Consider the following 21,376-nt stretch of genomic DNA (forward strand, 5'->3'; position numbering starts at 1 on the left):
AACGGTATAGTGGGAAAAGCACCAAGAGCAGCGATTTCAAAACTGGGATCTGTACAATTCTATGAGGTCCTTCAGTGATTTGACAAATATTTGATTCAAATTCCATTTTTAAAGTGGTAATAAATATGACAGACACTTGAAACAAAATGGAGAAATTAATTGAATATAGAGCCTGATTTGAGACTATAATTGTCTTTTGTAAGTCCGATTAATATTATTTTTGTTTTTCAAGACAGCCTCGTTGATCAATATTAAGTAAATCTCATTGATCAATATTAAGTAAATGTTATAAATGTGAACTTAAGAATTTATCCTAATAAAAGACACTAAATCTTTTACTGGTGTAAAGTTTTCTTTGGAAAAAAAAAAAAAACGGGGTTTGCTGCTAAAAAGAAGTTTGAGAACCACTGGTTCACCATTTACTAGCTGAGTGACCTTGGGACGACCTGCTCTTGTGAAGATCAGGGATAATATAGTTTGAGTCATGTAAGCTCAAAGATCCGTAGAACCCTGGTTTACTCCCACTCAGGCCAGGCTGTTATAACACCTTGTGGTTACAAACACCAGATCTACTCCCCTCATTTGGACAGAAGTTTGGCCTAGATCAGATGGCCCAAGTTTAAGGTCTGCTTGGGTATCAATGCAAAGTTTCCCTCATCAAATGAACTTTGACTGTCTTGAAAAGTTGTGATCTACATATAAAATGTCTGCTGGTGGTGGTATATGGTGGCAGTGGAGGCAGGCAGTGTCACACGAAGATACATTTAGACACCTTAGGACTCTTTGGCATTAGATAGATCAGGGTTTGAATCCCAACTCTGTTTCTTACCAACCATGTGACTTTGGGTAAGTTTTAACCTTTGAGCCTCAGTGTGTTCATCTATAAAATGGGGACAATAAAGCATCTCATCGAGCTGTTTTGAGGATAAAATGATGGAATGTATTACAAGTATTTGAGCACAGAGCCAGGTGCCTGGTACTTCACAAATGGTAGCCATTAATTCAAGAAAGTTCTTCAAAGGTTGAATGTTGCAGGTAATACCCATTGGTTTTATTTCATGTATTTCTTTTTAAGTAGAGGGTATGCCTGTGTGATTAGCGGGGTGACAGCAAGAAATGGGTTCCTCTGCTGTTTGGATTAAGGCAAAGGGAAGTGAAACCAGCCAAGAATTCAGGGGGTGCCTGGATCTCAAACTCCCCAGGGAAAATGGGTGGGCAGGTATACCAGAGGAGCCTAGACATGAGAGATGCCAGACAGCTTACTGTAGCCTCTCTCCTTACCCTGGCCCACAAAGAAGCCAAGGCAGCTAGCCCAGGACTGGAGGATCTGATGTACCACTTCTGAAAAACGAAATCCACATATATTAAATGCAGGCAGAAACAGACTCTCACCCAAAGAAAATCAGTAAAAGGGCACACTTTATTATGTACAGCACCGGAAAGGGAGGCCACCTGGAAAAAACTCTTGCAGTAACACTCTCATCCTAGAGCTCCTTCGATGCTTCCTCCCTCCCAAGCGATTTAATTCCAACCTATCAGGCTGTGAATCCACAAGGCAGAAAAGCAAAGGCTGTTTGGCATCTGAAGACAGGGAAACTCAAGGAACAGAAAGCATTGTGACTCTAAATCTGAGAAGAGATTTTCAGCCAGGATATGTGGTCATTTCCTGGTCCTCAGTGGTCAAGGGTGAGCCACCTCACAAAAGAGATGAAATCGTTATTTTAAAATTCAAAATATAAATGCAACTTTAGTTACAAGTCGAAATGCTCCACATACATCTAATAAACTCAGCTAGGAACCTGGATACGTGGTGGTTCAAGGCTTTCTAAAACAAGCTTAGAAATGGGTGTAAAGGAGGGGCACGCATAGGCCGGGATGACAGAGTGATCCAGCTAAGGCCAGAAATGAAGCGTGGCTCTGGGCAAGGAAGCTGCTATTCTTACACTTTTCTAGGTGAACTCGGGGCCTCAAAGAGGAAGTGGTACAAATGTCACCAGCAGCTTCCAGACCAACAGGAAGAATGCCAGGGGGCTCAGACTCATAGGTACTTGCAAAACGGAAGGTGCTTCCTAGTATTACAGATTAAGCAACTGTGGGTCAGAAGTGCTGATCACTTCCTCTTTCAGCATTAATGTAAATGACAGAAAAAGAATGACTAGGCAAAAAAGAGCTACGTCCCTAGAGATATCCTAAGTTCAACCACATCTTCTCAAGCTCACGGGATATTATATGCCCAATATATTGCGAATTCCTTATACTACTTAATGAATGGGATTGGTAACTGAGATATTTCACAGCGTACAATAGTTAAAAGCATGCAGACAGTAAAATATTATGGTTTGCTGAAGATAATTTTTTAAAAAGTATTAGTCCTTATGCTATTCAAATGGGTATATGTAAACAATTGTTTATAGAACTTAGAGAAAATTTTATTTTAAAAACTCAAAACTATTTAGAACCTGATATATGAAAGTAGGCAAAAGTGAGAAAAAAAGCACTTTTGTGACAAGCATTTAGTTGGTTTGAAAGATCACAGAGGAATCATTTACTGATAAAGAGGCTCAAAGAAGTTTAAAAAACCCACATTATTTAAAAAGACCTTAATAATAGCAGATTTAAAAGTCTTTCAAGCATTAGAGTAATCATTTTCATGATCTTGACCATTTCCTCCAGCACTCACAGTTAGTGGCAAGAAAATGCCTACTCTCAAGTGAGGATTATTTTGAAACATGGTTTGGGTTTAGAAAGTAAACGGATGTTAGGAAAATTTCCTTAATTAAGATTCCCCAGAAGTAAGGCACATATGGCCCAGAGAAGCTGGTTGTAGCCTAAGGTCACTGTTTTCTGCAAAGCATTTGTCCAGCCAGGGTGTCAGGTAGTGGTTATAGCCTATTTTCTTGCCTTTAGCCTGGCTGCTGATAGAGGGTGCAGAATGACTCAATCAAAGTCAAAAGAAGAGGGATTAACCTATTACATAATGATCTAAAAATATGAACTTTTAAATATTTTAAAGAGTAAGAGATTATCTTACATAAATCACCAATCTCTCTCTGTCTCTCTTTCTCTCTCGCACAGTATTTACAAGCTAACAATCTTCATCTGTTGCTAGGATCACTGTACATTCTAAGATCATCACACTTAACACATGGAAAAGAAAGGGAGCGAGAATAGTTAAGGTTCCTGCCCTACTCTCTCCTTATGGGTTAAAGGCTGATTTGGTCCCCGCTTCATCCTTGGAAGGGAAGAGCTCATCTCTGCATTAGCCTGTATGGCTCACTGTTTCGCCCCTATAATGCCTTGCAACATATCTATGGGCAGAGGGAAGACAATCGTCGAATTTTTCTCAGCAGCAATGGTGGTCAGTGTCTGAAGGTACCGGAGCTGAAGGGCAGCAGGAGATTCAGTGATGACCATGGAGGCTTCTTTCAGAGCCCTGGATGCATTCATTTCTCCCTCAGCTGCAATGACCTATGGAACAGTGGAAAAGAGAGGTCAAACTGCAGAAAACCGCAGGTGTCAAGCAACACTCTTCAAACCAGGGTATGTAGACCTCAGGTGACATACAGAACTTTCCAGGGAGTATGCCAGAAGAGTTTTAGGGAAATCAATTTCCAGATATTCAGTTTCCATATGTTCTTTTTCCTATAACTGATTTGCCTATGTTCCTGAGGTCAAGACATCTTTTACTACGGCCTTTCTGCCATTTTCCAGGGTACCAAACAAAGGGACAATTCAAAATACTGTGTAGGGGTTGAGAAAGTGAATGACTCTAATGACTGGATACAAATCCTTTTGTAAGTTAGACAGATTTCCAATTCTCTGATTTCAAAGAAAGGAGAGAGGACCTTATTGAACTGAAAGCAGATAGATGAGTAAAAATATTTTTGACTAAAGATTGTCATATGATTTTTTTAGCACATAAATTCAGAGGGAGTGCTAAGGATTGTATGACACTACTTTAAACAAAACTTCCCTTTCCATCTACTTATTTATGTAAATAAGGCTTCTTACTCCTTATTTCTGAAAAAATGAAAAATAAGAATAGAATAAATGCTGAATCTTGCCTCATTCCAGCAATAAGTAATAGCCATCTACAAATACATAACTTCATTCCTCATTCATCTCATTAAGAGAAGCACTTCTAGTAAAAATTTATTTTTTATGTAGGAGAAATTCTGAAACATTTAGAGCCTTATTTGTAGGCACAGGAAATTTTTTTTTTTTTTAAAGATTTTATTTATTTATTTATTTTCCCCCCAAAGCCCCAGTAGATAGTTGTATGTCACAGTTGCACATCCTTCTAGTTGCTGTATGTGGGACCCGGCCTCAGCATGGCGGGAGAAGCGGTGCGTCGGTGCGCGCCCGGGATCCGAACCCGGGCCGCCAGCAGCGGAGCGCGCGCACTTAACCGCTAAGCCATGGGGCTGGCCCGGCACAGGAAATTTTTAAAAAATTAAATTTAATTTATATACTAAATGTGTTGCAGTAGGGCAATAAAATAATTCATGACAAAATATACTGTATTAGGAAAAGAATGTGTTGGGGAGGTGGAAGAGAAATATAAGTTCAAAGAGAAAAAAGAACAATAAAAAATTCCTGACTGTTAAAACAGCTCATTCACACAATTTTAAATAGATGATGAAATCGTTATTTAAATTTCCCTGGATGCATTTAAAAGAATGATGTTAACAGTTTTATTTTAAAATGTCAATATTTAAAACATGGCAGGAATTATATTCTTGGCAAGTATATAAAATCAAAATGAAAATTTTTACATGTCTATTTAAAATGTGTGATGGAACATATAGTTTTTCTAAATTCTTCTAGGGGTTACACGGGCAAAAACGTTTGCAGATCATTGGAGTGGTGGGGAGAACAGGGACTTCAGAGTTAGACAGACTTGAGCTCAAATCCCAAACCTAACCCTTACTAGCTGAATGTCCTCAGAAAGGTTTTTTAATATTCTGAGCCTCAGATTCTTATTTTTAAAATGGGATAGCCCCTGCCTCACAGGACCATTGTGAGGAAGACAGACAAGGTATATTAAGTGTCGAATGTATAAACGGAGGCTACTGAGTAGGAATGGCAAGTGACAAGTCACGACCTGATTTCTGGATCCACCTATGCCTTAATTCATAAAAGATTCAGAAGCCAAATCAAGGCGGTTACTTTTAATTCATAATCCTAGGAGAAGACATGTGAAAATACCATAATCATCAAGACTAAAAGTACAGTTTCACTAGGTTGTTCTCACATGGATCTCAAAATATTAATGGCTCATCATAGTCCTGTGAATATGAGAATTGGAAGCAATTATGATCAGTGAAATTTCATTCACTTATACAGTAAAATTCGGGGGACTTTTGGGTGTCAAGCCTTGTGTAGGAGCTAGGGATAGAGTAGACTCCCTCGCCTCCTTCAACTCCTGGTCAAGTAGGGGAGATGAGACAGACCACTTCATTCTGTGACAATGTGACAAATGCTGACAGAGATATGTACAAGGTACAGGGCTGGCACTAACAGGAAAGCAATTTTTGCAGAAGGTGAGGTGGTGAGGTTATAGAAGTTGAATGTCACAGGATGCAAGCTCTGTTGTTTGGACTAAGATGAGGAAGAATACTCTAGGCAGAACACATGAACAGGTACTGAGGTATTAAAAAGCTGGTGTATTCCAGAAAACCTAAGTGGCCGAATACTATATGAGGAAAGGGGGAAGTTGGGGGGTGAACGCGGCCAGGGTCTGTAGGCCAGTGAAGACCAGGCTGTTTGATCTTCATTCTGTCAGCAATGGGAAGCCACTGAACAGTTTTAAGTAGATAACCTCATCAGATCTAGTTTAAGAAAATACTCAGACACTTGAGGATCTATGAGAAGAGACGAGACGGAGAACTGTTAGTGGGACAGCTCAGAGTGATTGGTGCAATTCACTGGTAGTGGGGATGGAGGAGCAGATGGATTGGGGAGCTCTTCAGGAGGGAGAATCAACAGTTTGGAGGCTGACTGGGTATGCAGAGGAAAGGAGAACAGAGGCTGAGTCCAAGGTTTCTAAGTTTCGGTTGCGTGGGTAATGTCATTTGGTGAAACAAGGGATACAGGATATGGTAGTTACTGAGAGAAGAGACTTAGTTTAGAAGATAAAAACTTGAACTTGTCATGGCAAACCATTATGTCCTACCTAGGTCTGTGAGAAGGGGCAAGTGCCAGATACACTCAAAGAGAATCATGGCACTGTACTCCAGGGCCAGCACAGTAGAGAATGCATAAACGAACCCCCGCCACAAGAACGGCAGGCTCTGATTTTTTTCCACGTCATCCCAGATGCCCAATTAGGTACTTTTTTTTGGCTGGACATGGACCAACTGCAAAGACATCTCATCTTCCACTACCAATCAATACACAATCTCTTGCCTGGGAAGCCAGACCCACCGGGCTGGGCACACATTTAATTAATAGGAAAGCTGCTCTGAGTGAGCTGCCAAAGTTGTAAATGCAATACCACTGGCTTTGTCTAAATACAGGCCAAGTATACACTGTAGATAGGATCTTAGGAAGCAAAGCAAGATACCAGTGGGTGTGTGGGGCTTTTGCCAAATGCACAGTAATCCCATGTCAATCAACACTTTATCTTTACAGACCATCATTTTAAAGCTGGCATTTTCACACATGTGAGGGTGGTACTATTGTCTCCCTCTGTAGCCCAGGTGGGCCGGTCTGAGAGAAGGGCAGAGAAAGGGGATCTGCATTTTTGCACTCATTAATAGATGACCAGGCCCAGAAATATGAGCCTGAAAGACATGCCAGGCATTTTTCTGAGAGTCACGTAAAAGAAAATGAGGGAAAACGCAAGTGCAAGAGATATTACATTTCAAGTCATTAGGAGTTGGTCTAAAAACTTCAAAAAGAGGTTCAGCTAACATAATGTAAACTTGTGGGAGAACCAGTCCTGTTTAGTGACTGGCTCCTTTCTCTCAAATTGTGTTTTTCAATTGTGGTAGAGTATTTCTTCATGTGAATAAACATACTATTTACCCATTCAACTAGAGATGAAGTAGTTTCCAGTTTGGGGCAATTACCAAGTGCTGCTGTGAACATTCTAGTACATGCCATTTGGTAAATAAATGAGAGTCTTCTTGTTAGACAAACACTGCCAGACAGTTTTCCATAGTGGTTGTACCAATTTACACCCTCACCAACAAAATATGAGTTCCAGTTCCTCCTTCACCCACACTTGGTTCATTTCTTTTCTTTTTTTAAAGCCACTTCAGTGGATGTCTAGTGTGGCAACTGCTTGTGATTAGAATTTGCATTTCCCTAATGGCTAATTAACTTGAGGAATTATTTTCTGAAGTCTCTTAATCTATAGGCTCTCCTACCCTTTCCCTTCGCAGTTTATTTGTTGAAGAAACTATGACCCCCTTTTTTCCATGAGAACTTGAATATATATAGCCTTATGGTTGCTGCAGGGTTATGTATTTTACATAAGGGCTAGACTCTGTGATTCTATGTGTTAACCCTAAACTGAAAGACTGACAGTCACTGCCTGGGTCCACGAACCTGCTTCCAGACCAACCGTACAGCCCCATCCACGTGGGAGCATAGTAATTCAGAATTCTAACCAGCCTCTTTTCTCTCTTCTTATGGTTATAAAGGGAAGATAGGAACTCTCTTTCCTAACTGGTGAGAACGCTTCTAGAAGAGGCTCAGTCCATCCTGGAAAGTCACCGAGGTGGCAGTCAAGAGTAAATCAAGTAACTTTTCAGGGCTTCAATTTTTTCATCTGAATAGTGGGATGGCAAATAAGTTTCATTTTTAGGGCCAATTCTAAGCAGTTGAGGGTTGTTACCTGGCATGGTCTAGAAAGCTTCTGAGGTCAAGTCTAAGCTCAGTGGAAAACAGAGCTGTGGTTAATCACCGGCATGGGAATAGGAGGGTGGAGTGGCAGCATCTGGGCCAGGTATTTGTCACCTTTAGAAGATAATCTCTAAGGACTCTTTGGGCTCTGATATTCTATATAGTCTATGTGTGATGAATTCTATTATCAACATGGTTTGGAAACGGGGCTTTTGGTTAATGACATATTCTAGGTAAAAGCAATTCCCAATTTTCAGAATAACTAGATTATAGTAGGGCATATTTAATATCGTTATCAAAAATATAATGTAGCCTTCTAAAGGTGATGATTTTGAGAGAAAGCACTTGAGGGTTCTGCGTTATCACCAGGTTATCATCACGAGCATCAATTATCTCATAAGGAAAACCTAAAAATTCTGGTTAGTAGAAAATTCTGTATACAGCATGTCAAATGAGCTACTATTCTATTTGGTGCTGGCTAAGAAATTATTCTGACCAATTGGTGGTTTAAAGGACATCCTGATAGAAGGGCAGTGTTCTGTGGTTAGCCAATTATCCCCAGCCAACTGCTATTTTCTAACGACAAGGCTCTTTGTGTCTTGGGAGATCTGTCAAGTCCACAGCAACCCCTCCTCTGAAAACTATCCCTCTTCCTCCACCCAGTCACAGGCAAGGGGCTGTGGGACCTTCTTAGTAACTAACTTTGCCCTTTGACCAAAGTTGGACCAAAGAGACTCTCTCTGCTGTGAATTTGGAATCAGGGCTGGTCCGTCTCCTTTAGTGTTCAAATGGAGTCAGACATTCCCCCCTCAAGCTATCTGCAGTGAGATGTGGCCCAGGAATGGAATGACTAGCTCCCTTGAGTCTTGAATGCTTTCTGGTCCCTGGCTCAAATTCTCATGAGGCTTGACTCTACTTCCTACCCTTGAGTTTGGTGAGATACCCCTGTATCCTTATGCATTAGCATCTCAACAGATCCTCTTTTCTAGGTTAGGTTAACAAATATTTCCTCAGTATCTCCTATAGGGGTCATGTGCCCATGCAGGGCTAGGACACAGGCAGGGATGATGAAAAGGGGGAAAAAAGCAGATATCAAAGAAAGAGATGAGAAGAAAAGGAAAAAAGAGAGAGGAAGAAAAAACAGTAAGAAGTAAGATCCTGAGAAAAGAAAGACAAGGAAAGTGAGGACAAAAATAAGGAAGGAATGAATGATAAGCAAACTGATGAGATTACCCACTTGCTCTGAAGTCAGAACTAGGGGATTGGGAGAATAAAGTATGGGACATACAGTTACAAAAGAATGAGGTAACTCTATATATACGGACACGCCCACGCGATGCTGTAGGTGAAAAAAGCAAGGTGCAGAATAATGTGTATAGTATGACCCTAATTTTGAAAGACAAACAAGCCAGTAGTCTAACAAGCTAGTCAGATAAAACGCAATTAACCCCGGACGATAATCTGGAAGTATACACACTAAACTGTTACGAGTGGCGGCCTCTAGGGGGTACAATTTGAAGTGATGGGGAGAGCTTTCATCTTTACTAAACACTTCAGGATTATTTCAATTTTTCATAACAAGCATGTTTTACTTTCTGTAATTAAAAAGAAAACTCAATAGGAAAAACAAACTACAAAGAAAAGAAGAAAAAAAAAGATTACCTTGGCTCGGGCCTCCCGGGATGCTTCTGCTTCTGCAGCCATAGCTCTCTGGAGCTGCACAGGTAGCTTCACATCCTTAATTTCCACACGCTCCACCTTTATTCCCCAGTCGTCAGTGGCGTCATCCAGGGTAGACTGACAGGAAGAGAGAAGGCAAGCTAGAAACATTCAGCCCCAGCCCAGAGGCCTCAGGTATCTGTCTTCATTGGGATTGGAGTGGATAACGCACTGGGGCAGAGTTGTAGACAGATTAGTTACCCTGTGGTGGAAGGAATGCTCAAGTAGGGGCTGGGTCACTGGGGAGCGGATCTCGATTCTGTTACTAATGCAGGGGTTTCCTAAAAGGGCCAGATACTAACGGTGTAGTTTCAGTCTCTGTTGCAACTACTGAACCCTGCCATTATAGTTCAAAAGCAGTCACGGATAATAGATGAACCAATGGGTGTGGCTGTATTCCAATAAAACTTTACTTACAAAAACAGGTGGCTAGCTCAGGTGAGCCATATTACTTCTTTGTGCTTCAACTTCTTCCCTTTACAGTGGTAACAATGAAATCATACTATCTACTTCGTATGATTGTTGTGGGATCAAATAAGATCATAGATTTTACATACAATGAAGTCTCTACGAATAATAAGAGTTCAGATTTATAGTACTTTATCGTTTTTGAACAAGTCAGGTTTAATTCATCATCTATTACTCAAGCAAGATTGGAAAGCATGAGAGTTACAAGGGAATCATGGGACTCACAGAGAATCAAGCTTTAATAATACCTGCATTATCATGCAGAATGGCCTCTGAACTATTGTGTGAAAGAAAAAGGTTATTACTAATTCTGGAAAAAAAGTATACACTGAGGGAATAAAAAAACAATGCATGCACCTCAGTTTATTAACCCACGAGCTATCGGTGTGAAAAACATCCCCTTCCATCAAGTTTGGGAAAACCTTTCTATGAAGGAAAGAAGGCCAGGGATTCCCCAACTTGAATTAACAAAAAGTTCTCAAACAACCATTGAGCCTTTGCTTCATTTTTCAATTTCTGGTGAGTAACAGCACTGGTGCACTCCTCACCTGCATGTTGTGTGCAATTTCTTCTCTGTCAGAGAGGATCTGAGAAAGGTTTTTGGTGCCCAGGACGTTCCTCAGAGTAGTTTGTGCCAACAGACGAGTGGCCGAGTCAGCGTTGGTGATATTTGCCACAGCCAGGGTTGCATTCTGAACGCGGTAATAGACCACGCCATCCACACTAATTGTCACTGAATCCTTAGTGAGGATCTATGATATAAAGAAAGCAATTTTAGGGGCTGGTGTGGTGGTGCAGTGGTTAAGTTCACATGCTTCACTTCGGCGACCCAGAGTTGATGGGTTTGGATCCTGGGCACGGACCTACACACCACTCATCAAGCCATGCTGTGGTGGTGTCCCACATATAAATAGAGGAAGACTGGCACAGATGTTAGCTCAGGGACAATCTTCCCAGCAAAAAAAAAAAAAAAAGGAAAGCAATTTTACATCTGTCAATCAACTATTTCTTTAATATAACTGCAAGGAATGTTATTCTGTAGAACATCTTAAAACACTAGCTGATTTTCTTTACTCAGTGCTGGCGACTGAATGCTGGTGTCCCCCCAAAATTCATATGTTGAAACCTAACCCCCAGTGTGTTGCTATTTGGAGGTGGGGCCTTTGAGAGGTGATTAGATCATGAAGGTGGAACCCTCATGAATGGCATTAGTGCCCTTATAAAAAAGACCCCAGAGAGCTTTGCCCCTTTTGCCAGGTGAGGACACAGTGAAAAATAGCCCTATATGAACCAGGAAGCAGGCCCTCACCAGACACCGAATCTGCCAGTGCCTTCATCTTCGACTTCCCAGCCTCCAGAACTGTGAGAAATAAATTTCTGTTGGTTACAAGCTACCCAGTCTATGGTATTTTGTTACAGCAGCCCAAACACTCTAAGATAGTACAGCATCAGAAAGTTAATTATCTTTAAAATTTTAATAAAATATATTCATTTATTCATTAATTCCATTAATTCGTTCAAACATTCAACCAATATTGAGACTCCTCTCAGATAGGTACCAGGGATAAAGGTACGAAAAAACTTGTTCCTACTTTCAAAGAGGTTGGGGAATCAAAGGAGGCTTTAAGGGACAAAGGATGGGCAGTTGTAGGTGGCAGGGTGATACCTGAACTAAGTCTTGAAGGAAGAAAAAGATTTTCTGAGGGTGGAGGGTGGAGTGAAAGAGTCCTCAAGGCAGAGAGAATAATGTGTGCAAAGGCACAGAGGTATGGGAGAGCCTAGGTTTGATGAACTAAAAGTAGCACAGTATTACTAGAACAAAAAGTGAACGGGCAATGTTTTTATAGAGCGAGGTCAGGGTAAAAATATATTTATAGCATGCTACACAAAAACACTTAAAAGGACATAGTGCCTCAATGCTTCCCACCATGAGTTTGGTATACACGTCCTTTGACATTTGGCCCTCTGGCCTCATTCCTCCCCGCTCCCTCCTGCACACACTCTATACTAGACGACATGTATGCTCCCGCATGCATCATGTTCCACGTCCCCAGGCCTTTATGCATGTTGCCCCTCTGCTTGGATATCATCTCCCCCTTCTCTCTCTCCCTCACAGCATCACACTGGCATATTCTTACTCATCATTCAAGACACAGCTCAAGCGTCATCTTCTCTGTGTCTCACTTGGCAGAGTTAAACCCTCTTCTCTTTGTACCCTACTGCAGTGACATTATTTATTTACATCATTACCTCTCTATTAGACTATGAATTTCTTGAGGGCAGTTTGTCTCTGTATCTCTAGCACTGGCGGAGCGCTTGACACATAGCTGGTAGTCAATAAACGAGAGATGAACTAAAATGAAACGTGGTCCTAGAACACAGTGACTGATGAAAAGTGCAGGAGTGCGAGTCAGGAGACCTGAACTGTAGTTCCAGCTCCGCCTGTACCTCCCTCGGCGATCTCTAGCAAGGCCTTTACACTGTTTGACTTAGAGATTCCTCATGTGTGACATGGGGCTAATAAGACTGCCCAATTCTAGGCAAATTTCTTTGAAGATCAAATAAGAAGATGTTTGTTTACGAAGCCCTTTTGAAAGCGTAAAGAGCTACATAAATGGAAAGTAAGAAGAACAGGATATAACACAGCTGTTTGGTCCTGCCAGGCATCAAAGCAGTAATCCTTTTTCAGTAATTTAAAAATACTTCTAACTTGGAAGAGAAGTAGGGCATTTGTAAATAAATGTACAGTATATTACCATCTTGTGTGGAAATTAATTATTTCCCATGATGTGATGGGAAACTGTGTATCACAAATTCCTGTCCCTGTAACTGCCACAGCCAGAACTTTCTCAAGCTGCAGCCTCTCTGCCTACTGTTTATCGTAGGCAGTGTTTATCTCCCTTCACAGTAAATTCACTGGGGATCGGAAAAAGGACTGCTTGCCAAATTCCAAACTGCTCTGCATTCAGCAGCTTGTAGGAGACAAGGAAGCAGCTGGAAGGCAGAAGCTGAGAGCGACCCTGCCAGAGGCCTGCAACGGAAAATGTCAGAAGAATTCCCAGCTACCCTGAAAGGGGCTGCTTCTGAGAGTCAATCTTCCCTGCAAGATGGGAAAACATGCAGAGAATACAATGATGCTCTCAGTTTAGTTCTTGTGGGTAAAAATGATTTCTGGTGTCACCACATACGTGTGGATTATAAAGTCTGATCTCACCAACTGCTTGGATCAGTACCAGCAAGGAATTGCTAACCTGGCTTCTGGCTTTTGTGACAAGAGAAGGCAACATGGCCAGGCTCCACTACCCTGCTGGGTATGCGGCCTTTGGCCAGGAAACACTGACAGGATTCTTCTGTTCCTCCCTTCATCATGTTTTCAGGCTTTCTGTCTGCAATGGTCACTATGCCTCCTTAGACACAAGTACCAGAATGGCCATCACTTCTTCAGGAGCCATGATGGAGCTAACGTAGAACGCAGTTAGCACAGAACTGTGGAAAAAACACTGGACAGGGAACCCAAAGAGCTGGATTTTAGTCCTGGCTCTGCCACTGTAGTCTGCAGGAATTCCTTTGTTTCACTGTACTTCCAGGGATTCTGCTGTGAGTGTCGACTGTGATAATATTTGCGACGTAGTTTGAGAAAGCAGGAAATAATTACTAGTATAAAACATTATATGCTTTATTTAAAACGGCAAATGAGCAGTTTCTAATTCTTTGGCTTCTAACCAATTTATCTAGAATAAAATCAAGAACCTTAAGAAGAAAGAATATTATACTAAATAGGATTTTCCATCAGAAACCCATAGAGGAGAAATGTGGGAGTAAAAATGACAACAACGATAACGCTAATGTTATACTTACATTAACATTACACTATGTTTTGTAATAATAATAACAAGCACTTATATAGCACTTTCTATTTATCAGCCACTATTCTAAACACTTTATTTATAATACCTTATCTAGGCCTCACAAGAACCTTATAAAGTAGCTCCTACTATTATAACGTCTATTTTGTACATGAGGAAACTGAGGCATAGAGAAGCTAAGGAACTTGCTCGACGTCACAGAGCTAGAAAATGGTGAAGGCAGATAGGCTCTAACCCTGTGCTCTAACTGCTATCCTAAGCAGCCTCTCATTGTCAAGCACTTTCACACACGATGTGTCATTTATTCACAGCAAAAGACAACCTTACCTCCTGAGGAGGAATATCAAAGGAAATAGTTCTCATGTCCACTTTGATGAAGCTGTCAGTGCACGGCAGGATAAAAAACAAACCTGTGGCAAAGATAAAAAGATACGTAGAAGATTACACAGAGACACCAGCACCTCATCAGTTCACTTCACCACTCAATTGTAAGAGAACCAACCTAATCAAAGGAAAGTCAACAATTCATCTCAGCGAATAAGCCAGAAGCCAAGAATGTTATCCTTGACTCCTCTTGCCCACATCCAACTGTCCCCACCAAGGCCTGTGGATTTCATTTCCTTACTTCACTATTACCGTCACTCTTTTGTTTTCACTAAGACAAATGCAACTGCTTCCCAAGTCACCTTTCTATTTCTTCTAGTTTCTCTCCTGCAATCCATTTTCTAAGCTGCAAGAAGAACCATCTTTCCTGAAATACAACCATTGAACAAGCCATACAAGGTCCTACACAACCTGCCCTGGCTTCCCTCTTCAGCCACTGCCCTCTCCTCACCCTGCACTCTTGCTGGGCTGAGCTATCTGCAGTTCCTGAGCCTGGGATGCTCCCCTCCACACTGCTTTGTACACGTTGCTATTTCGGCAGGAACACCTCCCCTCTGGCTAACACCTTTTCATGCTTCAAGATTCAGCCAAGAGGTCACCCCAGAAAGCCTTATCTCATCCTACTAGTTCAGGTCAGTCACTCGTCTCTGCGTTTCTACAGCTATCTGTGATTACTTGATCATAACATTTATCACAAAGGATTGTAACTATCTGTTTTCTTGTTGGTGTCACACCACCAGACAGTAAGATCCTTGAGGGCAGGGACTGTGTTTTCATCTCCACTGAATTTACAGAGTCTGGAATAGTAGAAGCTTAACCAAAGTTTGCCAAGAATAATGACTGAAAGCCTTTATTCTAGTGGGAATGCTCATGCTCAAACTTCCATAGCTGTAGCTATTCCTGGCCTAAGATAATCTTATCAGCTCGAAGGGGAAGGGGAGGGGAGAAGAGGGAAGGAAAGGGTGATTGTAGCAAGACTGGCCAGCACAACTGCTATTGTTATACAACTGCTGCTATGTGAAGTCCTTTCTAAGTCCACAGAGAAGAGACCCTCCTAACGGGAATCACTTCAACAAAAGAAAAATTTCAGTCTCCACGCGTACAATCCAGACTCCTGGGACTGACCAGGTCCTTTGGCTCCTCCTTGTAAAATGCGACCCAATCTGAAGATGATGGCTCTTTCATATTCTTTTATGATCTAGATTAAAAACACAAACAGTAATTTACCACGAGGAGTACAAATATTTATATGCAGAGCTCTTTACATACATTTTTCTGCTCTAAACAGGTTAGAGGCCTTTATTCTGTTTTCTTTCCTACAATCCAGATCATATCTATAAATAACATGTCCAATGTTTAATCACCCTGCCAAGTATGATATTTATTTACTTTTTTTTTTACTGATTATAAAAGCAACAGATATTCATTGTATAAAATCTGGAAAGTCTAGGATAGTATACAGAAGCAAATCCATAACCTCATTCCTCAGCTGTTAACACTATCATTCAATGACTCGTGCATTGTCAGTAAAGAAAAAAAAAAGCTAAAGTCCTCATAGTTTGTCTCCTGATTCCTTAAATTACAATAATAAACTTAACTGGAAACTCTTGGAGCATATTTTATCTTCTTAGGAATATGTAAATGATAGCCATTTATCAAAGTATTAATAACTTAATAGAAAAAATAACCTGCATCTTGGGGGTACTTACCATGTGCCAGGCATTGCAATAAGCACATTCAAATACATTAATTCTTTTAATCCACACAATGGTCCTATGAGGTGCGAGTTGTCATTTCCTCCCATTTTACAGGTGAGGAAACATGGCAAAGGTCACACAGTAAACAACGGAGCCAGCAGTCAAACCTCAGCATCCTAACTCTGGAGAACTTGTTCTCAAAGGACCATCCCATATCCCTGACTCCAGAAAATTTTAGATGGCGATCCTTACTTTAACCCTCGGGAAGGACTGACTGGACAATGGCTGAAAAGAAGTTTTAAGATTCCATTATAATAGCTGACTACAGTGAATTTTCCAAAAGAAAGATGAAGGAAAAAGAACTATGGGCCAGTATGGTCTCTCTCTGTCTCTTTTACACACACGCTCACAGAAAGGGGGTTTATGTGGGTAGGAGTTGACCCCTTTCCAGAAGCAAATGAGATGTTCTTTACCTTTATGCACATCCATATTGACAATGGGAAAGTTATAACTGTGAACAAGAACGAGGCAGCCACCAAAATCCATCCACAAGGTCCAAGGCCTGTGCTGGGGCTATCTGTGAAAACAAAAAATATACAGCTCTTATCATTGTTATTAACACGATCCTGCCATCCTCATCCTCACTGAACACCTATGCTTGGCATTCTACCAGCTGTTTTACGTGCATTTTCCCATCTAATCCTCATAACAAGCCTCAAGTGTAAGTGCTACTTTCCCTAATCTACTTAACACGGTAACACAAGTATTTTCCCCATTAGTCTTTTTACTTTATCCAGCAATCATTTATTAAGCACCTAATATTTATTATGCCCTGGGCTTTGCACTGAAGTAGTAAAAATGAATAAGACCCAATCCCAGCCATTGAGAAGGTTCAAGTTTAGTGGCGAAGACAGACAGAAAATTATAACACTGGGTGTAAGCATAGAGTGTCTGTTCAGAATATTCTGAAAATACACAAACAGGAGTAACTCACACAGTTGGGATGGAGGTGAGAGTGGAGTGGGGTGGGTAGGTGATGGTGGTGGTTATCAGAAGGGCTTCTTACAGGATGTGATGGTTAACGAAAATACCAATGAAAAGGAAGGGGGAAGGAAGGAATAGGGCCTTTAAGTCTAGGGTATAGCATAATAAAGTTTAATAAGAGTATAAACTTACTTAGACTCTCTTTTTAAAGAGATAACCTGCAAATTATTTCACTGGGTACATGCACCATAATTTATTATCCATTTCCTAATTATTAGGTTGTTTATGATTTCTTACAATTATTAACAATGCTCTAATGAACATCTTTGTACACAGTTTTCCTCTCACATTTGTAACCCATTCCCTTTTCTGTAACACGAAATAGCTTTTTGTCTCATTACAAAGGCAATTCGTGCCTCACTGCAAAAAATTCAGAAAAATATAAAGAAGGGAAAATTTACCCAATCAAGAGATAATAAATATTCTTCCAGACTGTTTCCTCGGTCACACATATTTTTATAAAAAAATAAAATTTGTAACCCATTTCTCTCCCCTCTAGCTATTGTTCTTTCATCTTTTTTAGCCTTTGTTGCTAACCATTTGTGCTTTTTCTGTTTTAGTTTTAATTTTTTATCAGTTATAGTTGCAAAAAGTTAAAAAGTCAAAGACTTCTACAAGATCAGTACAAAAAGAGTACAGTCCCCTGCTCATCTCTTCCCATTTCTCCTTCCTCAAAGGCGACTGCTCTTTTGGCTGAGTATTTTGGTATTTACCTCCATATTTCTAAATAATATGCTGGTTTTGTTACTTCTTGCTTTTCAGTTTTGAGCACTATTTTTTTTTTTTAAATGTACCATTTTAATCATTTTTTTTTTTTTAAAGATTTTATTTATTTATTTTTTCCCCCCAAAGCCCCAGTAGATAGTTGTGTGTCATAGCTGCACATCCCTCCAGCCGCTGCACGTGGGACGCGGCCTCAGCATGGCCAGAGAAGCAGCGCGTCGGTGCGAGCCCGGGATCCGAACCTGGGTCGCCAGCAGTGGAGCGCGCTCACTTAACCACTAAGCCACGGGGCCGGCCCCTGAGCACTATTTTTTACTATGGAAAAGGATTTCATTTTCTCCGCCCCCTCCCCTTACCACATGAACATACCCATCCTTCTAATTATGTCATAATTTTGGTTAGATCAATATCAAATTTTACATTATCATGAATATGTAAATGTGACTCAAAGCTAAGCCACATACTGAGGTATAATTAGTTTTCCTTTCCTGTACAACTTTTTGGTTTTTTCTAGAGTTCGTGTCTTAGTTTTCTCCTTTGTAATTCTCTTTGATTCAACCTCAAACCTTCTGTCAATTGTCTAAATCGCCTTTCAGAAGGGTCAGGTGTTCTCTCAATCTCATCCTCGGAGAGTCTCTCGCAGCCGTGTCTGGACTAGTCCTCCCACCTGGTGTGCACACCGCCACTCTGTGACTGCCTTTCACTATGGTCCTGGGAAATTCCCTTCACTTCCTGTGTTGTGTTTCCTGTTTCCTATATCCAGTGTCTTCCTCATTTTTAGTTTGTTTTTCCTTTCTGTAGAGGACAGAAGGACCGAGGACGCCAAGAGATACTATCACTTTATTACCAACCACAGAAGCCTTCTGCTGTATCTCCAGGAGCTGTTCAATAATGGGAGGAGATTGGCAAAAGGGGAAGAGGTACATGTCAGTGCTCAGAAGAAAGGGCAAAGATGGCAGACACAGGACTTTGAATAAATAGGAGGCCAAGAAATAAGCACAGAGTTAAGGCTGGGGGCATGGGAGAAAAGAGAGACACAAGCTGGCATCCAGGTCAAGTGCTTGAACACACAGGATGAAAAACCTGTGAAACACACAAGTGTGAGAAATACACGAGTACAGTACTTTGGTTATACATGACTTCGTAGTTTTCTGATCCAGCGTCGTCGTTTGAGGTAAATGTCCTTATTCATAATTAAAGGAAGTGACCGAAGTTAACCCTGGAGGTTTCTAAGTTATAATTGTTGGGGGTATAGACATATTCACTGAGAGAATATTCCAAGCAAGGCCACAGTGCTGCCTGTAGAGACAGCTCTATCAGGTACGATCATAACTGATAATAATCACAGCAGCCATTTTTAGATGGTTTGTTATACCCCAGGCATTGTGTGAAATTACTTTAGATGTGTATCTCATTTATTGTTTACAAAGCCCTGTGAAGTTAAGTATTCTTTTTTTTTAAAGATTTTATTTATTTATTTTTCCCCCCAAAGCCCCAGTAGATAGTTGTATGTCATAGCTGCACATCCTTCTAGTTGCTGTACGTGGGACTCGGCCTCAGGATGGACGGAGAAGTGGTGCCTCGGTGCGCGCCCGGGATCCGAACCTGGGCCACCAGCATCGGAGCACGCGCACTTAACCACCAAGCCACGGGGCCGGCCCATGTTAAGTATTCTTAATTCCATTTTACAAACGAGGTAACTGAAGCAACACAACTTTCCCAAGGTCACACAACAGAGGACCTGGGATTCAAATTAAGTCATCTCACTCAAAGCTCATGTTCTAAATCAATTCACGCTTTGACTCTTTGCCTCTTAATAAAAACATCCTCATTAAAGAAGTTTTCACGTTTGGAGCACTTTCTCAAGACAGTATCCACACTGGGAGAGCATGGCAGGAGTTCTGAGAATGAAATCTGATATTCCTACAGAGGAAGCCCTCTTAATTCCAGCTGTGCCTATTTATAGCAAAAGACGGTCTCAAGGCTCTCTGCCAGGCTCAGGTCAAGGCTTCCAAAGTGAAATGGACTCCAAACAAGGAATAGATTGGCCAAAAATACTTATCTGACAGCATTTGGGGTTTTCTAAAATATTGCTCCAAGTCTCCCATATTCCAGGCAAAGTGCATAGCTCTATGTCCTGAATATATTAGACTATAAACTCCCTGAGGGCAGGGATGTTTCTTATTCATTTTTATATTCTCAATGTCTAGCACAGTATCCTGCATAGAGCAGATATAAAATACTTCTTACGAAGCTTTCCAGCTAGATGTGTTCTTTCCTTCCTCTGAATCTTGATAACCTCTCTTATTGCACTTATATTTTACCTAATACTTTAATTTCTTGTGCAGTTATATCCCTTATTAGACTGAAATTTCCTGAGAACAGGGAGTGTCTAAGTTGGAATTTTAATTCTGTTACTTCTTAGTGATCTTTACCTCTTTCAACCTTAGTTTCCTCCCCTGTAATAACTAAGAATAATTAGACTGGCCTTGTAAGATTGAGGCAGTGCAGATAACAGTTTTCTGTAATCCTCCCATTTTACTCAAGTGTTCAAATTTTCACAATGAAAGATGGGAAAATAGGTAGTTTTTACCCTTTTTTAACAAAAGCCTCTTAAACGACTTAATTTTTCCCTCATTTCATGCCTCCCTCCTGCCAGCCTAGGCTCGGACATTCAAAGATCCTCGAAAAGCTCATTTATGAATTGAGTTATTAAATTATTGAACTATTATCTACATGAGGAAAAGCCAGAAAGTCCAGCCCAGTTTTTTTGTGCTTACTTTCCATTTTCACATTGTGTTTTTGAAAACCACAGATGAGTACATGCAATTACAAACTAAGACGAACAAGAAATTAAGTGGATTTCCTGGAAACTGGTCTTGGCCTGTCACATTTCAAATGCTCAGCTAGAAATAATTAGAGTGTATATACTGGGGAAATGGCACCATTTCATATTATTCTAGTGCCTTTAAGATGAAACTATCCTATTTTCAACCCTCAAAATTCTTCCCCACCTGATTACAGCTCAAAAAGGTACACAAATCACATTCCTCAGGGAGGTGAGGCTTCAATTCCACCAGGCTGTAAATGAACCCTTTCTCACCTACCACTTATGGGGAAAATGGAAAAGAAATTCTCAGTCAAAATTTCATGAAATGCATTTCCTTCAAGTTTCCTTCATTATCTTGAGGACTGAATCCTCCCTACCAGCTTTCCCAGGTAAAAGGCAAATAAGGAGCAATGGGAATTCCTGAGATATTTTGGTTGATATACTTGTTGATACTTTGCTGGGTGAGAACACTCCTAAAGATTAAGTATCCCATGATTGTAAATACTACTTTGCCATGGTTTACAGTATTCTTTTCTTTTACTACCAAACTCTTTCCTGAAAACTGCATTAGAATAAATTTTTAACTAACCAAAGAAATGTTTTGAAAATGGATATAAGCCTATACATTAACATTTTCTTATTGAACATTCAAATTGGGCTTACCTCCAGGAAACCCAAATTAATAAACCCCAAATTAATGTAAATTTTGAAAATTACTGCCTTTTGCCCCCTTATTTTGAAAGCAAAATATTGTCAGTAGAAAAATTAGAAATTAGAGCTTAACAAATAGAAAA

The 21,376-nt window shown here is 40.6% G+C and overlaps 1 protein-coding gene across 1 annotated transcript in view; it reads right to left on the bottom strand.

Annotated features, from left to right (window-relative positions):
- Positions 1-1,401: 1,401 nt before the first annotated feature.
- STOM (stomatin) overlaps positions 1,402-21,376 on the bottom strand; it is a 28,340-nt gene continuing 8,365 nt past the window's right edge. Inside the window, exons 2-7 of the mRNA XM_058523917.1 lie at positions 16,459-16,562; positions 15,414-15,486; positions 14,232-14,314; positions 10,587-10,790; positions 9,514-9,648; positions 1,402-3,468 (exon numbers count right to left, since the gene is read on the bottom strand). Coding sequence (XP_058379900.1) covers positions 3,274-3,468; positions 9,514-9,648; positions 10,587-10,790; positions 14,232-14,314; positions 15,414-15,486; positions 16,459-16,562 — 794 coding nt within the window. The 3' untranslated portion in view covers positions 1,402-3,273. The remainder of the gene's footprint in view (positions 3,469-9,513; positions 9,649-10,586; positions 10,791-14,231; positions 14,315-15,413; positions 15,487-16,458; positions 16,563-21,376) is intronic.

Source organism: Diceros bicornis, chromosome 28 (genome assembly GCF_020826845.1).
Source record: "Diceros bicornis minor isolate mBicDic1 chromosome 28, mDicBic1.mat.cur, whole genome shotgun sequence".
Lineage (NCBI taxonomy): Eukaryota > Metazoa > Chordata > Mammalia > Perissodactyla > Rhinocerotidae > Diceros > Diceros bicornis.